This window comes from Neolamprologus brichardi, chromosome 10, assembly GCF_056152115.1.
Source record: "Neolamprologus brichardi isolate AB-2024 chromosome 10, ASM5615211v1, whole genome shotgun sequence".
Lineage (NCBI taxonomy): Eukaryota > Metazoa > Chordata > Actinopteri > Cichliformes > Cichlidae > Neolamprologus > Neolamprologus brichardi.
In genome coordinates, this window is record NC_142113.1 from 20,061,485 (window position 1) to 20,070,848 (window position 9,364).

A 9,364-nucleotide genomic window follows, 5' to 3' on the forward strand; every position below is an offset into this window, starting at 1 on the left:
TCAGATACTGGATTCAACATGGCAGCTTCCACAAACAGGCGCCTGTTTCTGTGCATTTCTAATGGATTAATTCTAAGTTTAGGAGACCATAATTTACCAAATCAGCATCATGTTGCCTTGGTAAGACTTAAAAGTAATGACAGAGCACCCCATCCCCCACCACCCCTGCCAAAAAAATATCAGGAAATATTAAAGGTAGCTGAGATTTAATTGTCCCTCAGATTTTTACAGTCACAGCCTTTTGATTCAAAATCTAGAGGAGTTGACCCTTGCTGTTCAAAACACTAATTCACTTTTCAGGCCTTGAAGCAAAACCCACATATAAAGTTTATTATTTAAAGGGACTTAAAATAAACTGAAGCTGGACATCAAGAGTGCTTTTTATACAGCATAAGAACTGAATAGGATTTTAATTAATTTACAACAACAGCATTTGTAAAACCGAATAAGATTAACAGTATTTAATAAGTACATGTCTTCATATTATGTTTCGTACATAAATTGCACTAGATTCAAGATCCAAAATATGTTTCCCAAGAATATTGAAACATCTCCTCCAGGTATGTTGAGATATTTAAAAAAATACATGATGGTTCTTGCACAGAAAAAGTTCAGTGACTTTATAAAAACTCCTTAAACAGAATTTGCAATATGCAATATTATTGTTCTTTGCAGAAGTGTAACAGAGATGTCCCTTTATTCAATCCAGACCCAGCTCTCTGGAGCGTTTTCGCATCACACTTGTTTCAGCTGTTTATGGCTGCCTTCCTGACAAGCTGTCACATCATCCTGTCCAAACAACTAAGACTGTAAGTAAGAGCAGAGAAGGAGATTAATGTGAAAACAGTCTTTTAGTTTCAAACGGCGCAGTGAGGCTCAAACGACAACGAGAAGCAGCGTGTTTTTCACTGTGGAGGAACTCTAAAGAGCTACACGTCAGAGTTTTGCAGCAGAACGAGTGTTTGAAGTCATTCGAAGTCATCACTACTTCAGTCGAGCGATACGACCTGAAAGCCATCGTCTTCTTCCCTTCCTCTCGCTAAATCCTGGTCTCCTTGACGACTGCTCTTGCCCATCCTGAGCTTGTCCCTCCAGTTGCTACTTCTGCCAAAGGTAGGGGGCGTTTTGGGAGCCGGAGCAGCAGATGCTGCAGACTTTTGGTGGGGGTTTTGGTTTGAGCTGTTTGCGGGGGTGGCGGCTCCAGCCACAGGGAAGGTGGTCGGCCGCTGCATGGGTGCTCTGTTCGTCCTCCTCAGGAGGCCCATGCGAGAGGGCTTCTTCTGGTTCTGCTCTGCCTGCTGCTGACTCTTCACCTGCTGTTGGAGGATCAGCTGAAAGTCCTCCTGAGGTAAGTCAAGGAAAAAACAATGTCAGCACATCTTTACAGCACATCCATCCATTTTCTTCTGCGTACTCGTATAAGGATCATGGAGAGACTGGAGCCTATCCCAGCTGTTATAACAGTGGCAGGTAAAGTAGACACTGGACAAGTCGCCAGTGTGACACAGTGCTAACACATAGAGGCAGTTCACTCTGACATTCACAGCTGTGGTCATATTAGAATCATTCAAGCACATCTACAGACTGGTCTCTAAGCAAAGGTAGGAAAAAAGTGAGAAAATATGCTGATTGGCCCAGTTTTATAACATTAGAGTGTGACATCTGTGTCACACATGCCTTTTCTGCAGCTGCTTTCAGAGCGATGCATGTAGGCTGTACAAAAATGTATTAAGGGAAGGCCGTAGAGACAGATTCAGGGCTTTTCATGTTTTTATATCACAATTACCCCACTAATAAGTGCTCACACATAATGCATGCGTACTGGGAATCTGTCTAATAAAGCAAAAAACATAACTACATTAAATTTTGCCTTTATCCACCCCTGGATCACCCCCAGAGTTGCTGTTACTGCTTTTTAGATTCCTCCAAGGAAGTCCTGTTCTGAGCAACCATCACTAAAGCTGATGGTTGCTCCTTGACCTTATCTTATCTGTAATGACTATTAGACCAATCTGAATATTGTATTAGCGTTGAGTCCAAAGACGACCAAACCAAAGACGGCATATCTGGTCAGGAACTCAATAACACTTGAATTTGTCCTGCAGGTACAAACTATCTACTTGGAGTTTAATGGAAATTTGATGATCATATATATACATATATATACATATATATATATATACACACGCACACACACACACATATATATATATATATATACACATATATATACATGTGTATATATATATGTGTGTGTGTATATATATATATATATGTGTGTGTGTATATATGTATATACACATATATACACACACACATATATATATATACACATATATACACACATATATATATATATATATATATATATATATATATATATATATATATATATATCGACCGCCCTCACTAACTTCTGATGCAAACCCAGTCATTTTGTTGCATAAGCTGGCCTGAACTATGACAGAAACACCTCAGAGCTTCAAGGTCGACTCCAAGTAGGATTTCAGGTGTAACAAGTTAAGTCACGAGTCACTTGAGGGACAACATTCAGCAGAAATGTCTTCTACTGTGATCTACTGTGATGCATAAGTTCAATAAGACAGTTCTATAATCACTCGTTTGCCTGCTTTCCTGGGTTTTTGGCTACAAGTCTACGCTTTACAATATTTCCTCTTTCCCACACTGTAAAACTCAATGCTGACATCATCGCTCTAGTCCAAACATTTATCTTTATCTTTTATCTTTTATCTTTTATCTTTTATCTTTTATCATTTATCTTTCTCCGAGCTGCTCGTGTCATTCTATCATTCAAACTTTATTTCATTTTTTTTTAAACACAGATACCACTATACTCTGTTATGAGGGGTCATCAAAGTCTAATCACCAAACATCATGTTGAGTTCTTCCCAATAATCTCTCCTTAAACAGCGAATGTGCAAAATTTGTGTGTAAAAATAATTTTTGGACACTTCTCTTAAAGCAGCCATTCATACCGGCAGTTTTGTGGCATTTATTTATTTTTGTCATAAACTTAAATTTTCCAATTGTTTTTCCCACAGGGATGAAACAGATCTGACCAATCAGACCATTGGATTTGACTACGAGTGCACCTCAAAACGCGCACCAATAAGGAATATAGATTATATAGAATATTTTACCTCAGACACACAGCTAGACAGCTCCAAGCAAATGAGCTCCCTGAAATTATTTGATCCCAACTCTGCCAACAAAGCTCAAACTGCCACACTGACACACTGAAATATGTACGAAAGCAGCCGCGATCCAGTTTCAGCACCACAGCTCTTCAAGACCAGCTCTACATTGCCTGATGTTGACCTCTGTTTTTTCAAAGTGCATCTTTTAAGGACGAATTTTTCACAAAATCGCAACGTGTTCGGTGTGCGTGTTGTTGTTTTTAACAGCTCGTTCAGTGCGTAAAGGCTTTAAGGGATGACAGTATTTTTATACCAGCGTTGATTCCACGTTCATCTTTATCTTTTAAAAAGGTTGTAACATTAAAAACATTTACTGTATGGTCCTTAGGATTAACCCAAAATAAACAGTGGAGTCCCACTGTGTGACTTAGCAGACTGCATAAATACATATAGATAAAAGGATCACTAAAACTACACAAATAAAAGCAAACAATTAAGAAATTCTAGGAAAATGGCGCTAATGAAGGTCTAAACACAAAGAAATCTAAGATATAATAAATGGGTAGGCTTTTGATATTTTACAAAAAGCCAGAAACACACATAAATGAGATTCACATCCTATCCTGAGATGCATCCGAGATGAACACTGACAGTGACAGTAAGGTTTTGATGTTTTGTTTCAATTACTCACAGATGTGCGATGCATTAAAACCACACGTTTTCTTCTAAACTATGCAAACATAAGTCTTCCATCTTTCATGCAGTTTAAGTGAAATGACTTGAGGTTTCAGGTACACCCGAAACAGATGCTGCTGCTCTCAACATTAAAGAGCATGCCGTGTAGTTTCAGTTTAACGCTGCAGCAGTCAGGTGCTCGGAAGATGAAGATGTGGGCCATAAGCCAAAGTGCTAGAACAGCCGCTGGCATTAACCCCTGCACGTGATGACGTGCTGAATTCAATACAAGAGAGTTTTAATTGCAGTCTGGTGTGTGTTTTATTGGCTGAACACGGAACCAGGTTGCAAAAGTATGTGTGCGTGCGTGTGTCCTACTTTCCCCCACTCCTTTGAGTGTCTTATGTTTACACCTTCCCACCAGCTCTCTTTTCCTCAGTAAAGCCCAGTGTGCTCAGATTATAGATCTCGGTTGAGTGTTTGCCCAGAGAAGCACACCCTTGTGTTGTCTCTGTTAAACATTAAACTCATCTCAGGTTTACCTTCCAGGCTTCGAGCTCCAGCGACAGTTCCAGACGTTTCTGTGCAGCTTCCAGCAGGTGGTTGTTCAGCGTCATCATCTCCGTCTTACTCCGCAGCAGCTCGGCCTCCATCGCCTTTTTCCTGCACAGAGGAACAGAAAGAATGACACACTGCACAAAAATAGATGCAGTACAGTCAGCTTCCCTCTTTTTTCCCCCTCTTACATTTTGATTATTTTGCTCTTTAGAGGAGTGTGACTGTGTATGTGCTCACTTTTCTATGGCCTCATCTCTGTCCCGCAGCGCCTGCTGGAGAATTGCACTGTCTTCTGCCACCTTTCCTCCAGGTTTGGACTCCTGGATGGACAAACAGGCAAACATGGCAGTGTTATCTTTCTTTCCATTACCTAACATTTTCCACATTTAATCTCACTAACTTTAGTCTCTCTTATCAGCTGAAATCTGGCCTCTACCTTAGTTCCACACCTTGAAAGTTTCTGTAAACATCTCACAAAGCAAACTCCGGAAAGACTTGCTGATGGTGTTACTTGTAAACTTGTTCGACTGCATACCTGAGCTTAGCACATGGGTGGAGGAATTAATGATGTTTTTTTCTGAGGCAAACAATGACGATGTTTCATCAGGAGGAGACAAAGATGCCCTCAGCGTGAGCGTTAGTATCTGTGTACAAGCCTCGGGGCTAATGCTTAGAGGATTTTTGTGGTGTTAGTCAAAGACAAATTACTCGTGTTAGGATGGGTTTTTTTTATTTACTGTGGCCCATTTTCTTAAGTGTAATACACAATTTTGTTTCCCAAACAATGAAAAAATATGTATTGATTTCTACAAATGATGTAACAAAGATTCATGGCCTTTACTCTATAATTTCCTGCTTACTGACTCCCCAAAAGGCCCATTGTTAGCCAAAAACTAACAAAAGCACTACAAAAATGTATTAATGCTTCTTTTGAAGTCACGTTAATACCAGGAGTGCCCAGTGATCTAAAGACTATATAATCACTAATGTTTAAGGTTATACAATGGGGCAAATAAATATTTGATATCTTGCTGAATTTTTTAGTTTGCTCACGTACAAAGAAATGAGCAATCATTAATTTTTATAGTAATTTCATTTTAATGGTGAGAGACAGAGAAGCATCCCAAAAAACACATTACATAAACGTTATAAATTGATTTGACTAACGAATTCAGCGAGGGATCAAATAATAATTTTGCTCACTGAAACTAAAATTTCCATTTCAATCATTTGTCACCTTTGACCTTCTGCTGGCATAAAAACACTCGTCTGAGTAACGTGTCCACTGAAACCAGCTCAAACAAAGACGTCAGAGAAGTAGAAGTGCTGACGAGCTTTATTTACTCTGACCTGTTTGGTGTGGCTGATTGCCAGTTTGCGGGCCACGTTCTGCAGCTGGCCCAGAGCGGCGTCCAGGCGGTTTTCCCCATCGGACGGCTCGATCTGGCTGGACTCTGGCTCTGTCAGCGGGTGCAGCAGCCTCAGAATAGACAAAACTTCCTCTGTGACCTGGAATAAAAATCAACGGAAAGGATTTTTTTTTTTTAAACCCCCAGAGCTCTGCGGATGTATACCATGGTACTGTGTTGTGGTAAACTGTACCCGATCTTTGTGTTGACTCCAGCCCTCTCCTTCTCTGCTTTCCTGCAGTTTGTCCACCTGGGCCTTCAGCTTGATACTTCGTCTGCGGGACAGCTCCACTTCTCGCCGTACTTCTTTAAGCTACAAACACCATAATTTAATATCCCATCAAAAGGTTTTTTTGTTTCTTTTGCTGTGAAAGTAAATCAAAGCCCGCACCCAAAAACTCCTACTTCACGACATTTTTTACACAATCTGAACAGAAACTGCTAATCTGCAATCTCGAGTGAAACAACAGATAAAAAATCCAGTCATACTAGTTGAGAGGTCATCCAACACTAAACTGTTTGATAACGTTCACGTCTTCACACATGAATGCAATCCTGGAAGTGTGCGTACACACAGATATCAGAGCTATAGCACTAATAAACGCTGTTAACATGTGTCCAAAATCATTCATTGTTACTGGAAGCTGAGGTTTACTGCACTCTGACAGCAGAGCACCAAACATGTTTTTATTCTACTTCATTATGTTTGCATGGCAGGACTCTGTGCCCTTTGTGTGTTTGTACCCTTTGATACACTGCTAAGCAACAGTTCAATCAGCCTCCTCCCTGTTTTACAGGTTTCATGTTTGACAATCCTCTTCAAACAGATCTCAGTTCAAGCGCTGGTGCTTTAAAATATTTGTGGTTTTTACACACGTGAATATTAAAAAGACTATCTTGGCGTTACCGTGTCTGAGTAGTGTCCCAGTGTTCTGCGTCTGCTGAGCGGCTTGCCACTGTTTAGCAGGTCTGGTAGGGTCCCATCTAGGTAGTCTTTCTGGAAAGAGTTTGTATTTTCATTGGATCCTGACCCTTCAGAGTCCCTTGCTTCCTCTGAGGCCACCTCACCCATGCTGTCTTTCTCGTCAGACTGTGAGGTGCTTTCGTCGTCACCCAGCTCATCTTCGCTGATATCGTTCAAATTCAATTCGTTAATGAGGCATGTGTTTTTACCAGCCAGCAGACTGGCAGTGTTTCCTTTAGAGTAATCTTTCTGTGTCTCGTCTACAGACTCTTCTGGATCGTCTGTCTTTGTTGTGGCATTTGGTTCAGGTTCTCTTGGCAAAACCGTTGCTCGGTAATAAGTATATTTGTTCCTGAGCGGGCCCAGCTGTCTGCCCTCCAACCTGGTCAGAGAGGAGTAGAGTTGCTCGCTGGTGGTGACTCGAGGTCTCAGCTTCTCATTGAGGACTGAAAAAGGCTGACTGAAATCCATGGCCGGCTCTGTAGAAGTCACAGGCAGAAGTGGGCTCAGTTAAACCATCTGCAGACAGCGCCAGGTAAAAACAAACTCAGGAAAGCAAGAGGAAGTCCATAAAACAAGGTGGAGTGAGGATGACAAATAGAATGTCATTAAACTTGTTTTACCTGAACTGTGTGCGTCTTCACTGGGGCATGATATGACACGATGTGATGTCAACGGAGGCTGTGGCTGCAAGTGGCCCATCTGAGCTTTCTTCCTCCTTTTTCTGCCGCTACAAAAACATGACGTGCAAACATACCACAGCAGCAGGGAGACAAATGGGAGGAGGGCTTCTGATACAATCTAGTTATTCAAACCTGACGCATGAAACTTTCTTTAAACTCTTCCTTTATCAAGAAAGTCACACATACATAGGACATAGCTACTAGGAGTAGGTCAGTAAACAGAGATGAAAATAAATTAGACAACAGCATCAGCGGAAGTGAATGTTTGCTTGTGAAAAATCACACTTCTGATAAGTCCCTAATTTATTTTTGGTACTGAAAGACTTTGGGGAAAACACCAGTTAGAGTCATTCCTGATATCTGAGGTAAAACGGTTTCTGTGACAAACCTCCCACATGCCTGTGCAAAGATGAATCAGTAAGTGACTGAAGGAAAAAAATAATCATCGTCAGTTATGTGCATTTAAAAAAGCTGTTTCCATTACAGTTCACATGGTTCTGCGATTCACCAAGATGCAGCAAGGAAGTGGTTCTTGATTGTGTTTTTCCCACTAAGCCAAGGCTGTTTTGAGCAAGAAGTAGGTCGCCTCTAAATTAAATATTCAGCCAGATAGGCCCACTTTTTTTTTAATAAATTCTCTTAAATATGGAATCAGACATCTCTATTTCACTGTTTTTAAATGAGGTGCTTCTGCTTTTTTACCTGTCAGTGCCACAATTAATCTTGTAATTTGCCTTAATTACCTTTTTTCTTTTTTTGCAGTATACAACTACCTTATTGTGGCTAATCAAAGTCAGTAGAATGACAGACTGAGGCACATACCTATCTGAACAAATGTTAGAAATTGTTTAACTTTATTTATGCCTCAGAGTTTTAATCAGATATATGTGACACAGAAAGTTTTCACAGGACTGCATTCAGTCACGCTAGAAACTAAATACACCCTATTATCTACAATCCTGTAGAACCACATCTAACGATGTGGAGGAATTTTGGCTCACTTTTTTACTAATGTTGTTTCAATTCATTGAGGTTTGTGGGCATTTCGTTATGCACACCATTTCAATCATGTGCTTCCAACACTTCCTCCTTTCTTTTTCAGTCATTCTGGTGTAGATTTGTTACTGTGTTTGGGATCAATGTCCTGTTGCATGACCATACAACCTAGCTTTAGCTGTTGGATGGACGGCCTCACATTTGAATCTTTGGTATATAGAGGACTAGCCTGTGGCTGCAAAACAAGCCCAAACCATCACCCCTCCTCCACTGTGCTTGACAGCTTTTACTAGATGTTTCTACTAATGTGCTGTGTTTGTCCATTACGTCACATATCTCCAGTTTCACCTTGTCTGTTCAAAGGACATTTTTCCTTTTGTTCATATGCAACAATGCAAACCTAAGCTGTGTTCCCATCTTCTATTTGGTTGGAAACCCTTCCAAACAGGCCAGTATTTTTCTTATTGTACTGTCTTGGACTTAACATTTAACATGCTGAGGCCTGTAGAGTCTGAGATGAGAGCACTTTGTTTTTGCGTATCATCTCGGAGTATTGCATTGTCTGACCTTGTGGTCAATTTGGTAGGAATTCTAGCAAAGATTGTAGCATTAAGCTAACACACACCTACTTAGTTAATCGAGTAAATTTGATAAGCAGCACCTGGCTGCTACTTATCCACTTGCTTCCTGTAGAAGCTGTAAGGCCATCTGCATATAGTCCCGTCTATGAGCCTGTTGCAGCTAGCGATTGGTTATCTTAGCTTAGCATTTTTGATCTCCAGATCAAAAGCACCTCAGCACATTTAAAGCTTTCTAATAAACTCTTTATGTGGCTTAATTCTCACAAACAGAAACTAAAAGAGTAAAGAATTAAGAACAGCTTATTATTATTCAATAATAATAATAATAATAATAATAATA

The 9,364-nt window shown here is 40.3% G+C and overlaps 1 protein-coding gene across 2 annotated transcripts; it reads right to left on the reverse strand.

Annotated features, from left to right (window-relative positions):
* Positions 1 to 410: 410 nt before the first annotated feature.
* On the reverse strand, positions 411 to 7,472 carry bicdl2l (bicaudal-D-related protein 2-like). 2 transcript variants are annotated; one of them, XM_087846874.1, is made up of 7 exons: positions 7,388 to 7,472; positions 6,708 to 7,243; positions 5,994 to 6,113; positions 5,742 to 5,900; positions 4,629 to 4,711; positions 4,376 to 4,496; positions 411 to 1,343 (listed from the first exon to the last, which is right to left on the reverse strand). In XM_087846874.1, the coding sequence occupies exons 1-7, from the start codon at positions 7,464 to 7,466 to the stop codon at positions 990 to 992; spliced, it is 1,452 nt and encodes a 483-aa protein (XP_087703000.1). In that variant the 5' UTR covers positions 7,467 to 7,472; the 3' UTR covers positions 411 to 989. The 2 variants fall into 2 exon arrangements, with proteins under 2 accessions (XP_087703000.1, XP_087703001.1); XM_087846875.1 differs by having other exon boundaries at positions 6,708 to 7,283; positions 7,388 to 7,445.
* Between the last annotated feature and the right edge of the window lie 1,892 nt (positions 7,473 to 9,364).